This window comes from Diadema antillarum, unplaced genomic scaffold (genome assembly GCF_040938485.1).
Source record: "Diadema antillarum isolate AM-2024a unplaced genomic scaffold, OU_Dant_1.0 seq00000574_RagTag, whole genome shotgun sequence".
NCBI lineage: Eukaryota > Metazoa > Echinodermata > Echinoidea > Diadematoida > Diadematidae > Diadema > Diadema antillarum.
The window spans coordinates 618890-645068 of record NW_027271510.1 but is presented as its reverse complement, the minus strand read 5'-3'; the positions used below and the strand labels follow the sequence as shown (position 1 = coordinate 645068).

General features: G+C 38.7%; 1 protein-coding gene across 1 annotated transcript; it reads right to left on the bottom strand.

Moving 5' to 3' along the window:
- Positions 1 to 20481: 20481 nt before the first annotated feature.
- LOC139735391 (uncharacterized) lies at positions 20482 to 25420 on the bottom strand. Its single transcript, XM_071646139.1, has 3 exons — positions 24659 to 25420; positions 23490 to 23700; positions 20482 to 22438 (listed from the first exon to the last, which is right to left on the bottom strand). Exons 1-3 carry the CDS (start codon positions 25418 to 25420, stop codon positions 20604 to 20606), a joined length of 2808 nt encoding a protein of 935 aa, XP_071502240.1. The 3' UTR covers positions 20482 to 20603.
- Positions 25421 to 26179: the final 759 nt, after the last annotated feature.

Here is a 26179-nt window from a genome sequence, read left to right as displayed (position 1 = left end):
ATTTCGTTAAAACGAACGTCCATACATATAGGTTGCTGCATGGATACACACAACATCCCGTGTTGGATCCCAGACGTTCACGACACACAAAGCTCCTATAGTAATCACATTCTAAGCATATTGTAATTTTTTCTTTGTGAGTCTGCGAGTGTAGACGGTTACAGTTTGTTATTCAGAAGGTTCCTCATTGCGAAGGATCGTTAATCCGAAAATGAAATAGTGTTAATCACTCCGAAGGATCGTTATTCCAAAGGTTTGTTGATCAAAGAATGGAAGAAGGTTCGTTGCCCCGAAGGTTCGTTAATCCGAAACTGATTAAGAGGTGTGTAATTCCGAAGGTTTGTTAATAAAAATTAAGGTTCGCAATTCCGAATAAGGTTCATAAGTGCGCATTTTCTTTTCATTTTCGGATTAACGAACCTTCGTATAACAACCATCACTCGTGTAAACATAATAGAGAGAAGGTTGAAGGAGGGAGGGAGAGAGAGAGAGAGAGAGAGAGAGAGAAGGAGGGATAGATGGAACGTTTTACTCATTGCCAATGTCAAAGATTCTCGGGTTTCCTTCCACTTGTGTACGGGGGTGGAAGCGTCCGCTCATCCTAGCCTATAATGAAAACGGCTCACATGCTTACCCACGTGTCAATGTCAATCAATGCTATAACTGGTTCGCATCGGCAAGAAAGAATCACGTCATTTGGGACGTGTCCTGGTTTTATTATCATTATTATTTTCATTGCAGACGGGGCATGAGATTTGTTAGATCGATACACATGCATCTCTCAAGTTTGTATGTTTGGCTGACTTCACACTGTCCCGAAATTCACTCAAGATGGCCATACGAATATACAGTGATATATATGATACATTGTATTTTCAATTTCTCATGAAGTTTGCCTATTATCCTGTTCAAAAGCCGATCAAGAGCCGACGAAAATACGATGTCCACAGAAAGTCACAAGAAGACACCCGAACCATGCTAGAAGGCTTCAGTGTTCACGAAGATGTGATTCCTTATCATAAAATGAACCTTCGCAAGATCTTTCAGCTTTTTTCGGCTAGTCAAAGACTTCGCTCACGAAGTTGCTGCGGTAGAGCTTGAGAAACTCGATAAGCGGTAATACAATGACTTTAGAAAATGCCCTCACAAATGATCCGATGTTTATACGATTAGATCCCAAAAATGAACATCTCCTTTACCGCGAGTCCTTTTTTCTTTAAATTCGGGAAAGTGGGAAGCCTGAATCAATTACCGCAGTTTGGCTGATGAGTGAACTGATTGGCTATGAGCTGACGTCCTGCACCTCACAACCTGTAATGCTTTGTAAACAATATCGTTAACATTATCCTTTAGATATCCGGGACACTTATTACCTATCGCCTTTACGTTGTAAAAAAACCCCACAACAATGACAGTAACCCGCTAACCCTAATCTTTATTTAGAAGTTTCTCTTCGTAAAAACAAAAAAGAAAACAGATAAAGCTTACCGGAGAGAGTTATCTAATCATGTTGGTAAATGTTATATTCTGTGTAGTCATTACATTGGTAGGAAAAGTTTCATTCTGATTATGATATGCCAATTTTCAAATTTTGATAGATTGACCATAGTATTATTCTATGTTAGTGTTATTAATCATTCTACGACCAAGTTGAATATTATATATAATTCTATATGTTTTGTTATAATTATGACGCTCTTTTTTCATTGAAAAAGTATGAAAATGATGTGCATTGAATTGAACGTGTTTCCCGTCAACAGTCATTTATTGATAGTAGTTTGTTATCATTATTATACTACTAAATGATCTGTTCTTTCAATGGATATTTTCGAGAGAAAAAAAAAGATAAAGAAGAAGAATAGTAAAGCTGCATTAACGAGTTAGCACAGACTTATGTGACAATCGAATCGGCATAATATGGAATAGTAGCATAAAACGAACAATGCACAACCATGGAGCTACAAACCTTGTACCCTCATCGCACAACCAAAGGGACGTTTTAGGAATAGGCCTATATTGTAAGCTCTTGTCAATAAACTTCGAAATTGCCGTTGCAAAGAATATGATGGTTGATGCGCCTTGCTCTGTATACTGTACCATGAACTAGAACCCAGCAATGCATGCCTGCATATTCTTTTACCGATCAATAAAATAGTGGAGCGGCATAGCTTGAAAAATTAGAGGAATTGTGCATTTTATGATAAAAGCACCAAATTTCGCACACATGTTGACAATGACATTTGAAATAAATTCAGATATTGAGCCATCGTAAATAGCGCCCTCAGCGGCCATGGCAGCCATTTTCAAAATGGCCGCCATAAATGTCATTTTTCGTAAAAATTTACAAATTTCAGAAGGGAAAATCAATAAGATTTTGCAAACGAGTGGGAAATAAAATTCAAAATAAATTTAGATATTGGGCCATGGCAAATTGTGCCCTCAACGGCGATGACAGCCATTTTTCAAAATGGCCGCCATAAATGCCATTTTTCGCAAAAAATTAAAAATTTCAGAAGGGAAAATCAGTAAGATTTTGCAAACGAGTGGGAAATAACATTCAAAATAAATTCAGGCATTACGCTATCATAAATTGCGCCCTCAACGGCCATAGCAGCCATTTTTTCAAAATGGCCGCCATAAATGCCATTTTTTGTAAAAATTTACACATTTCAGGAGGGAAAATCAGTAAGATTTTGCAAACGTGTAGGAAATAGCATTCAAAATAAATTCAGATGTTGGGCCATTGCAAATTGCGCCCTCAACGGCCATGGCAGGGATATTTCAAAATGGCCACCATAAATGCCAGTTTTCGTAGAATTTTACAAATTTCAGAGGGGAAAATCAATAAGATTTTATAAACGCGTGGGAAATAACATTCAAAATACATTTAGGTGTAAGGCCATCACAAATTGCGCCCTCAACGCCAATGGCGGCCATGTTTGGAATTGGCTTCCATAAATACCACCTTTTCCTCTGAATTTACTAATTCCAGAAGGAAAAGTCCATGAGATCTTGCTCTCAATCTAAAAATTTCGTTTGAAATATATCTTGCGCCTGTGTATTACATTTTTGTAAATAGCGCCCTCAATGGTCATTGCAGCCATTTTTCAAAATTGCCACCATGGATTCCATTATCTTTTATTTCCTGATTTCACAAAAGGAAAAGTCAATATGATTTTGCACACAATTTGAAAATTAAGTTTGAAAAATAAATATTTGTAATAGATTATTATAATACTGCCCTCAACGACCATGGCCGCCATATTCCAAAATGGCTGCCATTGTCATAATCACTTTGTTTAAAAAAATGGTAATTTCAGAAAGAAAAGTCAACAAATGTGTACATGAATTAAAAATCATGTTTAAAATCAAACAATATATCTAGATTGAAATTTGCTTAACTTCAGAAGGAGAAGACAGTAGAATACTCACAGAGACATTATATAATCAGAAATATGGTGTTAAAGAAATCATTTGAGGAGCAACTAAAATAAACAAGGCAAATGCTTAGCGATTATATCTCACCAACGATGAATGCATATTTTAGGTGGCAAACATGAAAAATTTCCGAAAAAAGAGTAATATGAATATTCAGGGATAATGGTGGCATGTTTTAACTTTGACAGTAACACCATATCATTGAATATATGGGACTATGACGTATATCTATTCTAGAATGTAACTTCCTAAATATTCTGACGACAGATATGAAAAAATGGCCTTTCATTTTACGAAAAAAGTTAATTTACTTGCTATGCTTCCATAAAAACGCATACCTTTGATATCCATACTGTTAGCTGTCACACGCGAAATACTGCAATTAGAATTAAACTGAAAACATGAATTTAGAACTAACTCATCAATGAAACCTATTTTTAAATTTAAATTTCTTTGAACACCAGATTACATTAGATATAATGGCTGTTTAGCAGTATTCTATTGCTTTCTCCTTCTGGAATAAGCAACAAAAAAAAAAGGAGTGTGTGGAAGCCATTTTCGAAGAGCTGCTATAGCCGTTGGGGACGATGTTTAATGGTGGCTCAATATCTTCATTTCAAAATTAAAAAAAAAAAAATGGCTGCCATAGCCATTGAGAGCGCAATTTTCAATTGCCCGATATTATGTTGGATGTAATTTCCCGCTTGTTCGCAAAAAACAGGAAAAAAATTGGCTTTCCCTTGTGAAATTTGCATTTTTTAACAAAAAATGACATGTATGGAGGCCATTTTGAAAAAATAGCTACCATGGCCGTTGAGGGCGCAATTTCCAATGGCCCAATATCTAGATTTATTTTGAATGTAATCAACATTTATGGGCAAAATCTTATTAACTTTTCCCTACTGAAATTTGCAAAATCAGCGAAGAAGTGGCACATTAGACAGCTATTTTGAAAAATGGCTGTTGTGGACGTTGAGGGCGCAATTAACCATGGCCAAATACTTAAATTCATTTTGAATGTAATTTCCCACTTGTTTGCAAAATCTTACTGGCTTTCCTTTCTGAAGTTAGCAAATATTTTGAAAAGATTAGATTTATGGCGGCCATTTTGACAAATGGCTGTCATGGCCGTTGAGGGCGCTATTTCCAATGGCCCGATAGCTAGATTTATTTTGAATGTAATTTCCCATTTGTATCCAAAATCTTATTGACTTTTCTCTCCTAAAATTAGCAAATTTTACGAAAACATGGCATTTATGGCAGCCATTTTGAAAAATGGCTACCATAGACGTTGAGGGCGCTATTTACGATGGCCCAATATCTAAATTTAATCTGAACGTGATTGTCAACCTGTGTATGAAATTTGGTGCTTTTATCATAAAATGCACAATTGTTCGGCTATGCCGCTCTACTAAAAGACACGTGATAAAACGTGGGTGAAAAAAAAAAAATAGAAAGACAGACAGACAGACAGAGCGGGGAATGAGAGTCAGAGAAATGAATGGATGGACGTTAACTTTGCGACATTGCAAAATGACAGTCGTGCCAGATGAGTTTTCCCACGTATTATGAAGTGCATGACGGTCGTGGTTTCCCCAGAATAATTCCTGCAGACAACATTTAATGCAACAACATGAATAATGCCATTAGCTGTGCCTGTATTGTCACTCCGGCTCTCTTTATAACGAGAGAATATTTTTGGCCCGAATTCACGAAGGTGGTACAATCTTAATCCATAGTTTAAACCATGGACAAATATCATAGTTTTGTATGGGGCGCCAAGTGTCGCATGGCCTATTTCGTTAAGAAATCAGTCATTACACCGTCGACTAAATGACCATTTCGTTACGAAATAATCATTTCGTCGACGAAATGTTCACATTTCGTAATGAAATGACTGATCTAGTATTGAAATGAGTGATTTCATAATGAAATAGGCCATGTGATTCTTAGCGCTCCATACAAAACTACGGTCTTTTGTCCATAGGTTTAATGCATGGACACAGATTGTATCACCTTGGTGAATTCGGCCTACATGTCTTGACACCCGCTACCATGACTACACAGTTCGCGTATTAGCTTTGTATTGGTAACACAAAGCCACACCTAACCGAAACAATTGAAAAAAATTACATTTTCAAAACAGATGACGCAAGACCGATTGAATCATTTTCAAAACAGATGACGCAAGACCGGTTGAATCATTCACAAACTGTCATGAAAAATTGAACGTGCAAGCTTTTACAGAAATTGATCTCGGAATATGCAAAAGCTTGACTGACTTTGTATTTGTCGATGCATTTTATTTGGATTCTGAATTCAGCAAAGAGCGATGTTCAAGACGAATTCTAGGATTGTGAACCGGGCAACTGCCGACTCGCTTAATTTGCATAAATTCGACAGACGTAAGTGACCATCATCAACTTTCTTTTTCGGGGGGGGGGGGGGGGGCTCATTTTATCTAGATTCCAAATTCCATCATTTGTATGTCAGATTTCAATTACTGTTGCATCTAGTACTTTGTTTAGGCTGGTTTTACTTTATGAACAAGGATGAGCCTCTTCCACCCCATTTTTTCTGACCATTTCTTTTGAAAATTCTAATTCAGTAGAAAAAAAAAAACGCTAGGCAAAATTTCTATCAAATACACGTAATTATCACGTTGTAAGTTTCAGTGAAACAACAGCTTAAGGGTTTGATGTACACATTGGAAAATATAATTACATACGTGTAATTAACAAGTTGATTTTTTTTTGGAAAATAAAAACTATTTCCTCCTGTCTTTACTCCATCTCCCTTAAAACAACAACAACAAAACCCACACAAAATTAATATATTAATATTGCATTCAGTGCAATACAGTGTATAACAGGCAGATTAAATTCGATCTAAAATGTATCGAACATCAAGATGCGAGATCAAGCATCCATGACATAATGCGTCATTGCGCACATCGGTAATATTTCATTTGCTGCAGCCATGTGACAGACACTCCCTTCTTTAAAGGAGCTATATGTATGCAATGCAGATGCATGTTGACTTGTATTCACACATATTACGTAGATGATCATAGAATATCTTGATATGTGCCCTATTTATTTTATAACATTTTTTTTGGTCATATTACTTGGATTCGCCCGCAATAAAACTTTCCAAACCAATATTCTGCCACTAACATCATCTGTCAACCATTACCGAAGTACTAATGTGATTAACAAAAGATAATGCACTTTCCACTGTATTTTGTTAATCATAATTATTGGTAACAAGGAAACATCCATGTTATGCTCAATCTAAGAAAAGATGCATTCTTATCTCTTTTATCGATCACATTTAAATACTAAAGCAATTTTTGACAGATGATGTCACGGGCAAAATCTTGGTTTGAAAGGGTTTTTTTTTTGAGTGGGCTTATACAAGTAATCTGAAGAAAAAAAAGCAAAAAAGAGAAATTAATTATTAAATATTTATGGCACGTTTTTATATTTTCATTAGGCCACATAATTGATGCTGAGGATAATTATCGAGAATCTGCACAAGTCAACAAGTATAGTTGAATTGCATTGGTCCTTTCATCACAACTTGGAGGCAAACGACGCACCAAAAGCACCGCTCTTACAAAATGCAAAGAAACATTCAAACGGACAAAAAAGAAAACCGACATGTCCGTTGCATTAAAATTGTAATTGCTATGAATTTATTCATGTTGCTGCAAGCATCCGACCAGCATCCCGATCAATTTATCTGTAAGGCCGTTTACATAGCTTGCCATCATGTATAATTTGAAGATCGGCAGCAGGCGTATAAATATGTTAAAACCTAATTTCTAATCCTTCCGTTTCCTCACCTACAATTTTAACGTTATTGATCCTTTTCATTCCTGTTTTTCCTGGCACAGTGTGCATTTGGAGTGTTGTTCATCATCGATCTCGTTTTCTTTTCTGCTTGCGGGAAAAAAATATATATTCATCTATTCAAACACCGGAATGTACTTCGCTTCCCTTATAAAAAACGTAATTTCAAAAGCGTTTGTCTGAGCATAATATATTCATATATGTATGTGTATGTGTGTGTGAGTGTGTGTGTGTGTGTGTGTGTGTGTGTGTTTGTGTGTGTGTGTTTGTTTGTGTGTGTGTGTGTACTTGTATGTAAGCCTACGTGCCCAGGACGTGTGAGTCAATATTGCTTTCATGACATGTCAATGGCGTAAGGCATGAGGAATGCGCATGATGTTTCTTTTTCGATTTAATCGTGTGAAGCTCTTCGTGGATCAAAACTTCTTGACTTCCTTCTCTGATCCCTATACTTAGTACAGCTGTATAAAAAAAGAATTTCAATCTAACTTCACCCACTCATGATATCGTTATAAGGTCCTTGATAGTTTCTTGACACATACTATTGAGTGATTCTGTATCATTATGGACCTTGTTCAACAAGCTGTGCTTTTGTAGGCCTCACACAATATTCTATGTATAGGCCCTACATTAACCTGCTTCAATTATTGTTTTAAAAGAAAAAAAAAAAACTATTGGATCAGTAAGTTGTTAGGTGTAAGGCTGTGATCATTCTCTAGTATTATCAGATTATTGCAATGAAAGTCTTTCAATTCTTTTGCAATCATGTTTGTTCGTGAATGTTGCAGTGTCCTGTTTAAATGTATTTAAAGGGGTAGGACAGTATCGGTGGTGATGAGAATTGGGCTTTTAACTTTTTGTGAAATACCAAGAAAACACTCGTGAAATAGTGCAGAGCATACCATTTTAAGAGGAATTCAATGTTTATTTGATGAAAATGGGGTTTGGAATGACTGAAACATCCAAAAATAAAGTAAAGCAGAGCCATTGTAATAAAATGTGGTTCCCACACTTTATTAGAATTGCTCTGTTTTGGATATCTCAGCCATTTCAAAACCGATTTTCATCAAATAAATGTTGAATTCCTCATCGAATTTTATGTTCTTTCATATCTCATATGAGGTTTCTCATTATCTCACCAAAGAAAAAAAAATGTTAGAAACTTGAAATTAGGTCTCAACCAAAACTATACGATCCCTTTAAATTTGTCTTTATCATTTTTACTCTCACTACCCAGATTTCTGTAACTCTTCACCTTGTTGCATCCACCCACGTGCCGATTTTGGACTACATCGTCACGAGGTTGATTTTGGCCGGGCCAATTCTAAACCCTCTGGTGTTCGCGTTCTTCGCCAAGAGTTACCGCTTTGGCTACCAGCGGGTCCTCTTCTCGCCTCTACGCTGCTGCGGCTATGAATGGCGGTCGCGGAAGCCTCTCGGACTCTCAAGTACCGTAATTTTAAAAAAGAAATCCACTCAATAATAGCATCAATTTCATGAAATAGAAAAAAAAAATATTTCCCTCTGGCAAAATGCTGCACAAATTATCACAACTGGAAAAAATATTGACGTTATGGCATTTCTAAATTTTCAAAATTTTCGGAAAATACTTCTTCATCAGTCGTTATGAATATTCAAATAAGCAAGTTGATGATGACATGCTCTCACAACTTCTTATTCATTTCATACTACATGTATATAGAAAAAAAAAAACCTCTTAAAATGGGAATTCAGCCCCAAACACATAATGTCAGTTAGGTACAGCAACTGGGAAATGCAATAATTAGAACACATCACTCAGCGTTTGGAGAGTCATCAGATATGTTCAGCAGAATGGGGGTGGGGGTGGGGCAACATTGCCCTTACTACTTAAAAGTTACACGTCAAGGTATACCATAATACCAGTGTGCATTTCTTAAATTAAAAGATACAAATTTCACCTTTAAACAAATTCAAATGTTAGCATACTTCGTAGTAGTTATGACAAATTATCGCATTTTGTAGCCTGATCAAGTTACAACACTAAAGACGAAGCGAAGTAGAGTTACATTGCTGAAATAGGAGATATTTTATTATACATTATATTATTATTATATTTTATTAAAAATAGAAGAAGTTTGACAAGCTGTTTATTGTAATTTCATAGCCATGTCAAATGGTACGAAAGTTGGGCACATCGATGTACTATCGGTTGTAATGAAATTAATTGGTATGGTGTGTTGTTAAGTTACTTGATTATACTATGATCATGCAATTTGTTGGTATTTAATCTGCGAACAAACATTACAGGGGATGGCTAGTAACTGATCAGTGGGAATCAATAGGAATGCTGTCTGGGGGATGATTGTTGCAATTCTTGTGGGATTCATTTAAGATTACATTATATATCTATTGCGTGAAAACTATTTGCTTCAGAACGGTCTCATGTTCAAGTAATGTGCAGTTTAATGCCCCGTCACTGTACAGGCATTCTAATCTGGAAACATTTAACTGCACATTACTTGAATATGAGACCATTCTGAAGCAAATAATTTTCACAGAACAATAATGTACTCTTAAATGAATCCCACAAGGATGGGAGCAATCATCCCCCAGCATTCCCATTGACTGCCACTGATTAGTTACTAGACATCCCCTTTAAGTTTCATTGTATCTGTTTTGTTTGCAGCCAGCGAGATGCAGCGAATTTCACATCGCATGGCTCTCGAAGAATGGCAAAGCCCTGGACTGATACGGCGGCAATACAGCAAGCGGAAATCGGTAAAAAGGCGCCAAGGAGTCATCCGCTGCCATGGAATCTACAACGTAAACGATGAAGCCAGAAGCATGGATAATATGGAGATGAAATCGTATGAACAGAGTACTCCTACTTCTGAAGATGCAGTGACGCTCATTGCGTCTAAAAGTATTGACGCTTCGATGCCTCCATACCATGACAACACTATGTCATGTGATGGCGCTCTAACCATGTCTGGGGAAGATGCAAGTTGTTCCGCGACTGTCGCAGTCTCTGGAAGCGATAAAACCGTCGCGGACTTTCAATACACCAGCCCTGACCACGGTACACTAGTCGTGTCGGCTGCAAACTCTGAGAACTGTGTATCCGATGGGAGTAGCATCGATGACGAGTCCGGATATGGCGACGCTTCTTCTTCAAATGAAAGTCCGAGTAATCCTAAAACAAGAGTTGAAAAATCAACTCAACTATCTCTCGCCAACTCTGAAACTAACCACTGCGGCAAAGGAGTAGCAGACAATCAATTAGAGCGAAATAGAGCGGGCCTGGCCGCCCGAAGCGATAGATGCATCATCAGAGCCGTCGTTAATGAAAACGGAGCGTCCGCGGACGGACTCGCGCGGATAAACGTGGAGGTAATCGAACTAGTCGGTCGTGATGAGATGAGACAGGCAGACGGTTCAATTACGGGCAGCTGCAGAAATTGTCGATTGTCCAGCAATGCACGGAGCTATCGGCGAAGCGTGTCGCAGCCAGCCTCATTTGTGTTTTCATTACGCGAAAACCGATTCGTTCCCAAACAAGAAGATGATGAGGAGGAGGACTCGAAGAGTTTTTCGTGCTCGTACAGCGACGATCTCTTCCCTCGATGCCGCGCCACCCTACAAGATTCGAAGCCAATCTCAAATCCTGTCTTCAGCAGCGACGAAAGGGAAGAGCAGGGTTCTGCTAGGAAGGCAAGGCAACTAAATGGCCCTAAACGAACGAGTAAAGCTCTCCGCGACAGTACTCATTACGTTGACGACATTGTCAAGCTCAACGACTTGATTCAGCGGCGACAGAAGGCAGAAGAGCTCTGAATATTATAACATGTCGACTGGTCTGTGACACTCTAAAAGTCGCTCCCCTCCCCCACCCCTCTCCCCTCAGAAAAAAAGCCTCCCTCATCTCGGAGTATTGTGTATAGTATATAATTGACTGAAGGATGATGACGTTAAAGTAAAAGGAGTTTGTACAAGTGCTAAATGATGGACCAAAACTCATACGAGAGTAACTCATGTACACGCAGAGGCGGATCCAGGGGGGGGGGGGGGGGGGCGCAGCCGGCGCATGCCCCCCTTTATTTTTCGTTAAAAACAAAAGAAATAAAAAGAACAAAATGAAATGAAATCCGGAAGTGGCCCCAGAAATATTAGTTGCCCCCCCCCCCCTTTACAGAATTCCTGGATCCGCCCCTGACACGTATGTGTCGATGATATGATTGTCATCAACTCATTTATTTTCATTATGATTACAAGTTTTTGTGGAGAAAGCAAAACGGAATACACTTAATGTTAAAACTACAGAGAATCGTAACATTCTTAAATTGCTAATTGTCTGATCTGAAAGAAAGTTGCACTATTTTGTTTAGCTTGTTTTTAACTTTATAGTCACGAAAGTCAATCGGAGCAAGAGAAGTGGAGCTTTTAAGAGTTTGCTGCTCTGCTCATGAAGACTAGCACCCGGGAATACTTCACACCCAGTTTTTCAGAGGATAGTTTCATGCCTTTAATATTGAAAAGTCCACTCATTTACATTGGTCACACGAAGTTGTATAATTAGCATCGGACAGCTTTTATATAATTCTATTCTCTGCTCCGTTGTAGGTTTGACGTCATAATCATATGCGACTGTCAAACACTTATTAAAACGATGAAAACTTAATAGATCGTGAAAAATCTTAAACATTTAGATTTATCTAAGTAATAACATTTCGAGGGGATGCAAATTTCGCGTAATTGATATCAATAATGATAAAAACATAAAAAGTATATAGCGCGTATCTAAAAAAGAATAAATCAATGTCTCTTTGCGCTTTGAAGGGAGGGAAATATGAAAATAAAAGTAAAAAGACATAAGAGAGAGAGAGAGAAAAAAAAAGAGGATATAAGGTCACAAAACTTACGACACACAGCGCAGATCTTAATCCAATGTTAAGTTAAAGAAATATGTTTTCAGAAGACTCTTTATCTACTGCATTTATATATCAGTCTGCTTAAGATGCCTTTGCGATTTGCTTTATAGCTCTGCGGCTGCCAGAGCACTGCAGAGTGAAAGATCTTGCTCCGTAAAAAGAAAAAAAGTAAATAAATGAAATGAATAATAAAAGAAAACAAAAAACTTATAAAAACGATTAATATGCAACTTCACAAGTGAAATCATCTAATTTTTAAGCTTTGCCCGGAAGTTGTAAGTTTTAACAAAAGGGGATTATAATATTTCATACACATTAGATTTCAAGAACGCATTGATAAAGTGATGAGCTATGACGCCGTAGGTGAGAGCTCATACATTAACAGCTTGATAAAAGTAGAGAACGCCCTCTGCGGGAATACCTTTATTTTCGGGATGTCAGACGTGTCGACTCTAATTTATAGCTCTAAATCTATTGTATTATAAACTACGGGCTAAACAGTGGATTATATAAAAAAGTGGCAAATATAGCAACAAAATCTGGTATTAATTCAAGGCCAAGAATTTACGAATATGGTGACTTAAATAATCGCAAAATGATAATTGTCTGAACAAAAACGAGTTCTTTGTGTGGTCTTATGAACGGTACTCTTTATGATCATTGTATATGAAAAATAAACCAAAATGTATCTTTCAAATGGCAACTTTCGATGAATGTGTGTGCGAATTCATAATCCTCTGGGTTTTCCCGAGTGTGCTATTGTATATCAAACGGAACAGCGAAAGTGCAAAAATGTCATGTTTAAGTTGGAGATAAACTCACGTAAACTAATTTCCAGCAAGAAATATTGCTATCGATTACCCCTATGGGGTGATATCGAAAAAATCATTAAATAGCCACCCTATACCCATTTTGACACAATATGGCTACTCCCTGTGGCCCATTCTGCGTGCTCGTGGTAACTTACACGGTTAAAAGTAAAAGAAAATAGCAAAAAGAATAAGAACAGACAGAAACAAACCAAGAATAATGGAAAACGGAGGAAAAGAAACAGCCTCATTCACTTTAACAAGAACAATGAAAACAACACAACTACAAAAACACAAACGCAAATTGAATACCGCACAAGGAGGATAGAAAATTAGTGCTGTGTAGTACAATTGTATGAATAAGCGTCACATCCATCGCCGGAAAGACACGATGAAAGAAAGGAGTGTTATTAGACTTAAAAATTCATAAGACTGCAAGGATATCCCAAGAGGGACTATGGAATATTAATTTGATACGGCGGTCGTTTCTATGGGCGTCTGGCCAGGATTATCTCATTTCTGCGGAATATAATCATAGAAATTAGGCTCCTTAATCATCCGTGAGATTTGTCTCACCTTTTGATATAATCCATCTTTTTAGTTGTCATCGGTAATGTTGTTCGTGGTCGTTAAAATAACAATATTTGAGGAGCAAAATCAGTTTTTTTTTTATTCTTTTTTGTTTGAGAGCGGAAGCAATTTATTTCTTGTTCGACAAAATTTATTGCAAAGTATAACTTCAAGTAAAATGTTGGTTTCTACCTCTCGTGCTATCGAGAGCAATAATTGTGTTCATGACTGTGTGTGATTCACGTAGGAAATAATTCCCTGCATCTCAACTGGGCATACTTCCGGAAGATTATTCAACATATTAAATGGGTCATTTTTTTTTCTTTTTGAAAACAGTTGGAGAATGGCTGTCAGACACGTTATTCACTGCTATAAAATGATATTTCTGTACTATAAGAAATTGTATATTGTGTATACGAGATTGTGTATAATCGTGAACGACAATAAAAGAAGGAAAACAAAAGAAAAGACCTTCTCTTTCCTTTAATATGATCTCAGAGTCTAAAATCTAAAGTCTAAGATCTAAAAGTCAAGCAATGAGAAACTTACTCATTTCATACACCACTTTACCAAGTTAAAGTAGGAAATGATAGTCTTATGTAGCCTGTAATGACGTGACGATAATGTTTGTAATTTGTATCTTAATCTATCAGCGCATAGAGAAGCATGTGCTTATTATGCCCTTTATAAATGTATTATTGTTATTATTACTATTATTATTATTATCATTATTATTATTATCATTATCATTATTATCATTATTATTATTATTATTATTATTATTATTATTATTATCATTATAACAACCAAAGGCAATAGTCTTTATCTATAATTATATAAACATATCATGTATCTCTCTCTCACACTCTCTCTCTATTATAATAGATAGATTTATATGTACTATATATTATGTATGTATAATATACATGAATATATATATGTATATGTTATACGTATATATATATATAAATATACATACATATATAATACATACATATATGTATATATATATATATATATATGTGTGTGTGTGTGTGTGTGTGTGTGTTTTGTGTGTGTGTGAGTTTATATCTGCCTGTCTCTTTATTATATGAGAATGGTGAATGTTTGAGGATAATGTACAGTATATAAGAATGATTTCGTATAACATTATTTGTTTCATTCTTCATCATTGAAATACACGAAACACCATCAGCATGATCAAATCAAAACACACATGGAAACACGAAACAATGCTTTCAGCGTGACGTCGTCTGTAATGATTATGATTATGAAGATTGCATTTTGCTGTGTAGACGAGAGAACGCACAACCGATTTACCCGTGACATGCAGAGTTTGTATCGACAGCTCTTGCGACATGTATGATGACGACATAACAACATTTCTTATACGGATTTAGTGAAATACTGACGTATACAAAGTGGGCAGTGGGCGAGTTTAGAGCTTCGGTTTCAAAGCGTACCAATTCCCACAAACTCTGGTCTTACCAGCCCAGTTTGGTTCCCGAGTTTAATTCCCTGCAATTATAAATGGTAGTATTTCGGAATGTGAAAAATGCTTTCCGTAGCTTGCGGGAGGAATGCTTCAAAATCGAGCTGATTATTGACTTGACCAATGTTTAATGTTACTTCACAAAGCGCACATCTAAATACCATTGCCACATCAGCGCTGTAACCAAAATATATGTTGCGTTTTCCATGATGACCGTTAAAAAGTGCAGAACATGATTGTGTTTTGTTTGATATACAGCAAATCAGAACGGCTCCGGAGATATACAATTTTCAACGCTCAGCAGAGTGTGGCCTACAAAGCGTTGTCCCAGATTATCAAGATACATGTTAGCAGAGACTCCAACCCCAAGCACCTTCTGATCTGGAGATTCTCCCGCCCGAAACCCCCAGCAAACGGGAGACTCCAAGTTGATGTGTGCGAAGCGCGAAGTTCCTAGGGTTCTAGATGTTCTCTGGTGCTATCTAAGGCTTATTTTTTCAACATACGATAGCAATAAGTAACAAATCCTTTCCACCGGGAGACACAGAGCCAGGGCGGGAGAAATCAAATCTCAAACGGGAGAACGGGAGATTTTGCAAAAATGGGCTTTTGGCGGGAGATCTCCCGTCGAAAACGGGAGAGTTGGAGTCTCTGTGTTAGAGGCACAAGTTGAGTCAGTAAATGTCTGATTATCTTTATAATCATACATTATGCCGCAGGTGATTTCCATTTAGGTTTGCATAGGATTGCATACAATACACTTGACAACAACAGCACATTCTGCGTGCGTACACTGATGGGTGTACCAGAGTCACACGTTGTATAAAATGCAAGAAAAAAAAAATGATATTCGCAAGCAAACGGACACCCTTACTCATTTAGGCACAGCTTGTGATTTGCCAGGGGTTACATTTCTTGTGCAGTACTTGCTTCACATTGAGGGCTACGCATTTTTTTTTCGCAACTTACTATTAATTGTGAGATTTTCGTCACTTCTTTCCCTTGAGAAAATTAACTTCCAACCTGATGATAGCACCTCAAGAACGTCGAACATGACTAAAACTAATATAAACATCGCTTTGGCGACTGGTGTACCTCCGCCATATCGCGTTATTCTCCCAGTAGGTCCACAATATATACATCTTGCCAATGTGAGACGACAGCGTCACATGACTGATAAGAAATCATTATCTTATAACAATTAATACACCAATTTTCATGGCCGTGCATTGATTCATTTTCAAGATATATATAAAAACATGGAATTTCAGCATTTTCATTTGATTCTGACCAAGTGGCCGAATATTTCCATGCAGGAGCAGTGTGCGGTAATGCATGTATGATACCACGTTTGATTAAGTTGATTCATTCAATCATATCCAAGGTATGTGGAGAAAATAGTGTAATATCAGTCTCAAAACCATAACCTTTAACATTTGAACCTATGACCCTAAACTTCTAAAAAGAATCATTGTTAGCCAATGCATGTACATATTGAACATACTAGATTTCATGAAGATACCTAGACCCATTTCCAATACGATTATAGAGGGAAAAAAGTGGAATTCCAACAAATTCACTTGACTGTTGAACTTTGACCTTTGAACTCATGGCCTAAAACTTTCTCTGGAGAATCTTTAGCTGGATGAAGATATATACACTAGGTTTCACGACAATGTCTTTAGTTATTGCCGAGATATTGGGGAAAATGGGGGAAATTTACAATTTGACATTGGACCTTTGACAAGTGAGGCACATTCAGTTATATAAATACATATGCCAAGTTTCATTTGGATGCCTTAAACTGTTCTGAAGTTACGATGTCCACAAAATCGATTGCCAGACGGACATACGGACGGACGGATGGACAACCCGAAAACATAATGCATCCGGCAACGCTTCTTTGTGATGGCATAAAAACATTCGATGAGTCACGGATATGTTTGGGAGATATTCGTCATTTCCCTCCTTTGAAAAATAAAATCAATGTCCAACGTGATCATAGCACCTTGAATAACGTCAAACATAACAAAAACAACAACAAGATCATCCAAAGAGTCACGGATGATGCAAAATGACTTAAAAAAGGACTCCTTTTACACGCAAATGGTTAGAAAGACCACGCTGTTCCATCAAGCTTCCCTATAATGATCTCTAGAATTTGCGTTTACTTTTCCCTGCATTTCTTTCAAGGGTGAGAATGTTCAAAAAGGCAGCTTTGACAAGGCTGAGGGAAAGGGGAAAATATTTGTTCTAGCTCGTCGTAGCTACAATAGCGTATCTTTATTATCTGCTCAGGCGAAAAAGAAACATCACATTAACATGTCTTCGATATCCTATTTTACCTGATACCAGAGAATTGTATTGTAATTAATGGGCAGTATTATCGATCTACATATCATTATTTTCTTTATACATTAACTATTGATATTGTGACGAAATTTATTGTCTTGAGTCTGTTTTCGTCATGAGACACAATGAACTTGGATCGATTGAACACCAATCAATTTCTCCATTCGCATGTCTTGCATGATCCTTGCATGTCTTGCCACTGGTTGCACAGCACACCAGTACACTACGTTAATATACCGATCGGCCTTGGCAGAAAAGCCGCCATTACTGCCGTGTCCCATGCGCGCACGCGAACGCGAATGCATGTTACATTGTACAACTAATAATAGGGAGCTTTAGATTTTCGCGACGGGGACGTTTAGAGGAAAAAAAAAACATGTTCTGAGCATGCGCAAGTCGATCTATTTATAGCTAGCGTCATCTGAGTTTTTCACTCTGCGTTCTGGGCTATTTTTACGTCCGCTCAATTCACGACGTAGAGAGCTACCTGATGTACCGATCATAATTATTATTTATGGGGCGCCATTTTATTTTTTATACGTTGCGTCCCAGCGTAATCTTAAGCTACTTTTCAACACGACGCAGGGGAGAGGAGAACGTCCAACTGTCCAACGCACTCGTCGTCTCAAACGTCCGCGCCGCAAATCTAAAGCTACCTATACATTGCCATCGGCTCGCGCCTGCCACATTCATGCATTAACCATTATAGCAAACTCGTGCGCGCTAGGGACACCGTAGCAGTGATGGCGAATTTTCTGCCAGTTCGGATCGGTCTCTCTTGTACGCGCTACGCACATTATGTTAATCCCAAATGTGTTCATGGCAAATACAAGCAGACGGTGTTATGTTTCATGTCGGACTGCAAAAGGAGGTGATGAACTAGAGCTCTGAGCTACCAGCGACGGTACCAGTAATCAAAACAATTATATTTGATTTGCTAGCAGGGTTACATAAATATGGCACATTGCTGCACATTACAAATGTCCAGAGTAGGAAAAAATTAGCATAAGTTCGCATACAAGCCCTAAATATATCATTGTATAAACATGCGATACCAGCGCACATTCGATATTTACAAAGTTCAGAGAGAGCATCAATTGCATCTATAATTAAGTTATAGTCAGTAGAACAATAGATAATAGATCGTTTTGCATATCGCCGTATATTATACCTTTTTATCTGCCGTAGCGAAACACACACATTAAAAAAAAATAAACAAACGAAAAATCGATATTTACAGCAAAACTGTATAAAGTCTCACCATCGGAAATCGTCAACTCAATGAGAAGAGAAAAGATGACAAAAAAGAAGATGAAGAAGCAAAGTATGAACGGTTATAGAAAAAGATGTGATGATTATATACATTTCAAGTCTTACAAGACAGTAGTGTAATAATACGTGCATGATTTCAAATTTGTAACAGGAACAACCAACCCACATAATATACATTTTGCATCATATCATTGCCATAATTCCGTTAAAAAAAACAACAAAATGAACGCGTACATAACCTTTCAAGAACTGAAATGTTGTTGCCATCGTTGCAACTTTTTGCAAATTTGCCCCTTTTCAAACCGATTGTAATCATGATAATAAACATTATAATTTTCCTTACAAGAGAACACTCAGATATGTTTACATAATCAAGGCACGGTCAAATTACACGCATCTTTATAATAGGTGTTATAGGCAAGACATGCAACTGACTTTACAGTGCCATCTGGTGTTAAAACGTGTATACCACAGGTTAACATCTCATTGGATAAAAAATGTGAAGTACAGGAATCAACGGGTGAAGGGGAATGTTGAGCACTGAATAGCATAATAAAAAAAAATGTGAAGTTGTATAACATAGACGGTCTGTTGGTATAGACTTAGCGAGCACGGAGGAGTACCGTACTAAGGTCTCATCTTTATAAGTTTGGTGTCAGCATGAACAGCGCTATTTAGCTGTATCATGCTAATAGTTTTACTATCTTTTCTTGCGTATACTCCTGTGCAGCAAATATATGAAAATATTAAAGTAATCCTCTACGGCACTTTTGTTTGCAAAGAAACAAATGTTAACATGAACGTCTATATAGTCAAGGTCAACATAGACATGATAGATGAGACACCTACACTCTAATAGATTGAGAAATTTAATGAATCATAAGAAATAAATTGATATCTATATAGGATAGTGGGATGGTTAGAACACCGCTTTGATAAACTGTAAATAGGTTATTACTATTCCCTGAGGTACTATCTTCCGGAAAAGTTAAAATCTATACACGCAGTGATTGTCAATAAATCCAAGCATTGTATAGAAGCAAAATAAACTAAAAGGACGATGTGTTGAATAAGACCGATTTACAAAGAAATAGAATGTCGGGCGTAAGGGAAATGGGCCATTCAAACACAATGGATCAGATTAGACGTCCGTAGCATTATGTTCCAGTACAAGAAAATCGATATTTAAATAGGTTTTGACCTTCGTTGAACTTGAAATTCGGAAGTTATATCAAATTCAATTTCTGATGAAAGATATACGTAAAATGGCTTATTTTCCAGCAAAATTACCTTAATCTGCAATTTTCGTGTTGGGTTGTGAGGAATCATTTTCCTAGCAAAGTTTTTATTCTTATTTTTTACTACTATTATCAAATGAATATGATTAATTGAAGTATATTTCATTTGTCCTTGTATTTTTTTCTTTGAAGTTTCTTGGAAAATCATCGGAGGTAAAGAGCAGTACCTGCCATTTGTAACTTGATTAATTTCTATCATGTCGGGGAAGGCACATTGCTTTGTCTTCTTTCTGCTGGAAACTAAACATAAAAACTGTCTTTTCACTCAAAGGGTGCCTATCTGGGAGGTGAAGGTAGGAAATAAAGTCGCGAAGGCATCATACCAAGGTTCCAATTGAATGTAATGTGCATATTCTGTCATCGATCATTCTGACAAGAATAAACAGTGACTGAGATACCAAGTCATTAATACTTCTACACGATCAGCGACGCACATTATCATACCATAATAAAATACGGTGGAATTCTACTGACGAAATTATCATTTAGCGCAATGCCCAACTTACATGTTGAAGAACATTTTTGTTTGTATGGATTTGCATATTGAAATCAGTCGCAGTTATAGGCACAAAGCTTTTCCACTGTACATTCTTTTTTTTTTCTCACGCTCACAAGAAGACCACTTCATGTGAATCGTCACGAATGCTTTCAAATATGGCGGCCATGCTGAGATGTGACTTGCGATACATTTCCCTCATGTCCTTTGCCGACGGCCGGCCGCCCGTTGAGCTGCTCTTGCTGAGCTGAGCTCGATCGTCCTGTAAACCTTCGCCAGTTAAGTCATGATCTGAGGGCGTCCTAACCAACAAGGACTGCACTTTCACAGAGGTCCGCTGCTCCGAATCCTCCTCGCCAGGTCCGAAGCCATCTAGGCGGGAGCCACCTACGGCAGGTGGGAGGTTATCCTCGAGAATGATTCCCTCCGCTGCATCCGGGCTAGTTTCCCGTTTCCTGTTTTTGCGCAAATCTTTAGCAATGTAGTACGTCGTCTGGTCATCGTTCAAATCACTCTCGGTCAGATTGATGTGCAGTGTCGACAGAGGAGTGTTTCTCTCTTGATCATAGCTGAAGGCGCTCGTTGAGTCTCTGCTTCCTAGCTCCGACATCTCTATCACCCCAGAATCGAATGACCTAGTGTGGTCCTGTGATAGCTGCCTACTCAGGGCTCTTCTCGGCGGTTTTCGTTCCCAGGCCAGAGGGGCAGGGGTAGGTGTTAGGTCCGGCGCGGCACCATTCCTCTGCCGTTGCTTCTCTAGATGTTTCTTCTGAGCCAATTTCTTACCGCCACCACCTGTGGGGCTACGTCTCCCTCGGATTGGACTCTTATCATCACGATGTTGCGCCTTCAGGGCGTTGACTGTCGTCGGGTTCCATCCAGAGCTTTCCCCGAGCATTTCCTCGGGCGATTCTTCTGGTATGTCATAGAGTTCTCCCGATCCGAAACTTGAAAAGTCGGAGTTGTAATTTTCGCGCGGCATCTCGAAGCGTGCTGGTCGATGCTTACCACCCTCGCCAGTATCTCTTTTGTCACTATGCGTTGGTGAACTCTTTGGACTCAAGGTTACTATATGTTCTTTCTTCGTTGCAGTGATTGTGCAATCTTTCTTTTGACTACTCGCCGTGGCACTGCTCTCCTTCTTCGTAGACGTTTGGCTTCGTTTGTGATTTGAATGTAATTTGCTTTCCGATTTCTTTGTTTTTGACGAAGAAGATTTTTTGTCTACCAAAGGTTCTGCGTAACCTTTCCTTCCCACTCTTGCGGTCTCGACTTCAACTTCAACAGTCATTGTATTTCGATCTTGATCAAGGGAGCGCGACGACACGAGTGGTCGTTTTCGTTTCGTCGGAACTGTCAAACTGTCAAGTGAATGGTGCTTGGTGCTGAGACGCTCGAGTTTCCTGTGCCGATTTGTGACCGGCGCTTCGACGCGAAGATTCTTGTCCTCGTTTTGCTTTTTACTCCCGCGTTTTTCCTGATGGGATTTTGACTTCTTGCCTTTCGATGAATGCGCTGATGCTGCTCGTTCGGCATGTGCGTGCTTGAGTGCTTCCAGCCGCTTGCGAGCGCCGCGGTGACCCTGCCACATGGCGCGTTTTTGCTCCGGAGTCATCTTCGGGCTCTTGTGTCTCTTCCCTTTGTTCTTTTTGCTCTCTTCCTCGGATACAAAGGCCTTGTTGTCGTACACGACCGTTTCTGTTTTAGGCGATGACGACTTGCTGGGTAATTTGCCGTTTCGTACCGTGTGCGAATGTTCCACTACGGTGACTGTCTGGATCGCTGTCGAGGTAGACGCAATGACGACATCTGTGCTAGGTCCGGCGCCCTCATCGATGGACCCAGAAAAGGACTGATCGGACCAATCGGGCGTGGGGAAATGAAGCTTGTCTTCCTCGTCAGATGAGAAGTCATCCAATGAGTCAAACGTCTCCTGTCGTGTGACACCTGTATTGGAAATAGTTAGAGAACATAAACATGATGGTAATCATAAACGGGTGCTGTTCGTTATTCCGAAGGTTCGTTATTCCGAATATTCGTTATTCCGAATATTCGTTATTCCGAAGGGTCGTTAATCCGAAACACGCAAATTCCCTATACCTACAGGTTCGTTAATCCGAAAATTTGTGGCGTTATTCCGAAGGTTCGTTATTCCGAAGATTGGTCAATCCGAAAATGAAATTCGGAACAACGAACCTTCGGAATAACGAATCTTAGGAATAAAGAGCCTTCGGAATATCGAACCTTCGGAATAACGAGCTGTAACCATCATAAACACCCAGGTATGCTGAATATTGATTATTGAAATGTCAGAACCAATTCCATTGCAGGTGATAGTCCTTTTTTTTTTCTTTTCGTGATTACACTAGCCAAAAAAGTATTCACAATTGACCTTAACTGCATCGGTGTCTGATTACTCGAAAAAAATTAATTCTTTGGTCATTTTTAGGGGAGAATGCTTTAATTGGGCTTTTTCAGTAGTTAATATATGGTAAAAGCTGCTAGAACAGTTACAGATACGTCATAATAAAAGAGGCGATAAGCACCTGCTTATTGGTAGTACAAATCGTAAAATATCGATGGTATTAGACAAATTGAATCAAGTGGCAAGCGAGATTAAATACAACTGTTTCAGACATTGAAAATATAAATTATCATATCTGGTAGACTATACCAAATGAATTCGCAAATTTCATTATGTAGAGTTAATTGAAAAAAAAATATCTTCCAATACCTTTATTTCCCTTATACCGATGCTATTTCTATGAAGATATTACAGCAGAACCCTACGATATTCGTTGGTTGCAAGACATTTTTCATAACAAAAAAAAAAAACACCAAACAAACAAACAAACGAAATTACCACAGGAATCTGATACATAATCTGATTTGGTACGTGAAGTTTGAATTCTCCAAGACAGCCTTGGCAAAAATTAGTTTCCGTTGAGAGAGGTAAATTAGCTGATTGCGTACATAAGAGCATTGTAGACATTACTACCGTTTATTGATGTCCGTGGTGGTGGGGGTTTAACGCAGCCGCAGCTTTCACCAACGCTCCTAAAGAGTCTCTGGTAGACCTTGCGGTATCGGTTGCAAATCAAGACGAGGAGCGGAGGGTGCAGAAATGCCGTCAGAATGCTACACCACGTGATTGCCACCGACATCCATATTGAGGGCGTCCCCAGCGTGAAGGCAATGATGTTGATGACCTGATTTGGGGAAGGGAGATGGGGGGGGGGGGGGGGATGGGGGTGGGTGGGAAGAGTATGGGAGGAGGGAGTGTAATGGTGAAGGAGAAAGATATATTATTCAAAGTCCGGAGAGAATACTAGATATTCAACGGTATATTTGTGTAAATCAGCACGCCGAACAAGCCTTCCTGAATAAAGATATTTCATTAAAGTTAGATTAAAAACAAATAAATATAAAGTGCAGGGAGGGGTTGGATTGACAGAGGGTGGGTGGATGGAAAGAAAGATGGGAAGAGAAGGACAGAGGAAGAGAAGAGAAGAGAAGAGAGAGAGAGGGAGAGAGAGAGAGAGAGAGAGAGAGAGAGAGAAGAGAGAAACATTTTATTTATCCCCCAAAGAGTGATACTGTAATGTCAGGAAATATAGAATGCTAGAACATAAAACAACGACATAGAGAGAGTTATAGCAAGGGAGAGACAGAGTTATAGAGAGGAACAAATTAGACACTGCTTATTAAACTTAAGTTACTTTATAGAATTATCTGTTGCTGAGATTTCTTTGGTATTTTATGATAATTCCATATGCGTGAAAGCGTACTTGTCCTTGTTTGTTTGTTTGTTTTTATTTCCGTCTTCATATAAAAATACACACATTACAAGTTGCATATACATTGCATATACGTACAGAAGAAACGGGGGATTGCCTGTTCAGTCATATTTTCAAAATATGTCTGTTCTTCCATAGGGTCCCTTCTATAATATACATAAAGACTGAAAAATATCATAATTTCTAAATGAAATTGCGTGTCAACAAGAACATGATTTCCGTACCTATGTAATGCTAACGATGTAAAATGTTACTTTCTTTATTCTGAAATAGGTTAACCGAAATATCTATTATATGCCACGGGAAAAATGACCCGAGATTATATAATTTCATCATAAAATGAATACATCATCAACGTGGTCCATCTTACCACAAAAGGCAATCCGTTGAGACAAAAATAGAGGATAACTACGGATGATACTAGGAGATATATCTGCTGGTTTTGTGAGTCACGTGATCCGGCCACGGCGGAGGTCCTTTCTCCGGTTTCGCTCTCGATGACGATCTGGGGAATGCTTGACTTCGGGTCGTCCGGCTCCGGCAGCAGGGGCAATACGAACACGACGTTGACGACGATGGTCACGATACAGACGGAACTCACGATCACGCTCCCGAGCACGATGATGACGATGCACATCGCGTAGCCGTAGCCGGCGATGTTGAGCACTAGACTACACGTTTGACCCTCCTCCAGTCTGGCCCAACTGATGAGGGGGATGGTTCCTATGGCAACGCCGAATAGCCACATGAAGACGGCTGTACGTGCGGTTTGCCTCGACGAGTTGTGCGCGCGGTATGAGCTGGGCCATTTCAACGTCCAGACGCGATCGAGGGCGATGAAGGCGATGTTCACGGCACCGACGATTCGAAAGCTCATGACGCACCAGACGAGAAATCGACAGGAGTCGTCAGTCCACGTATTGCTGACGAAGACGATGACGGCGTAGAGGAGCAGCGGGAGGAGGAGCGAGAGAAGATGGCCGAGGGTGATGGAGAAGAGGAGGACATCCGGGCTTTTCCATCGCTTCCTCGACGAGATGATGATCAGGGCGAGAAGATTCTCGACCGCCACAATGGGGATGGCAATAAGCCACCCTAGCGCGTTTCTGTGCAAATAAGTCGACATAGACATCGTCACAATTTGTCTATGAATGTCTACGAAAAAAGGTGTGGTGTGGATGCTGGCCAAAACTGCCCATGCGCCAAGCCAGTTGGAGAGAGTGCTAGCTCTGTGCAGGTGGATTCACCACAGCAGACACACCGATTCTTTCCCGCGCCATCTCTTCATCTCACGCGATCACCGACGTCATTTGGGCGGGTCGTAGATGTGGGTGGGTGCTTACCACGGAGAGTAGAAATCTGTAAGGCAATGATGAGAAACCGTGTCAATGATCCAATCATCTGATACGCAATGAATGTTCGGTAAGAATGCATGCGTTTGTGTTGAATAGGATCAGTTAGCTCGGCATGTAAATCAACATGCTGGATTGTTTTGCAAACAAGTAGATATGCCTCGTCAGTCTAGGCGAGCACACCAGTGCATTTCATCGTCTTTTTCGTCATTTGCATTTATTAAAATGAACAATTTGCTTACTATTTATAATATATAGTTCTGAAATCTGTACAGTATCATTAATGTACAACATTTCAAAAGTTCACACAATCAAGCAAATTCCTGCAGTAAAACATGTGTGTGCCCAAACGATATTGTTGAAATAGAATGTTCAGCAAGTGGATTATCAACACTGTCATAATGTTTACCCACAGATGCCTTGATTTTGGCAGCATAAGATTCAAAGCAAGTATGTTTGAGTTGTTTTTTTTTTAATCCATCATTCCATAACTCAAGCCGCACAGTTCGACAATCGTTTAGATTATTCACAAGAATGTT

Coding starts and splice junctions, on each gene's coding strand:
- LOC139735391 (XM_071646139.1), bottom strand. CDS start 25,420: ATGTCTATGTCGACTTATTTGCACAGAAACGCGCTAGGGTGGCTTATT. Junction 23,701..24,658: donor TCAACGGATTGCCTTTTGTG/GTAAGATGGACC, acceptor TCCCCAAATCAG/GTCATCAACATCATTGCCTT. Junction 22,439..23,489: donor ACCACGGACATCAATAAACG/GTAGTAATGTCT, acceptor TTTCCAATACAG/GTGTCACACGACAGGAGACG.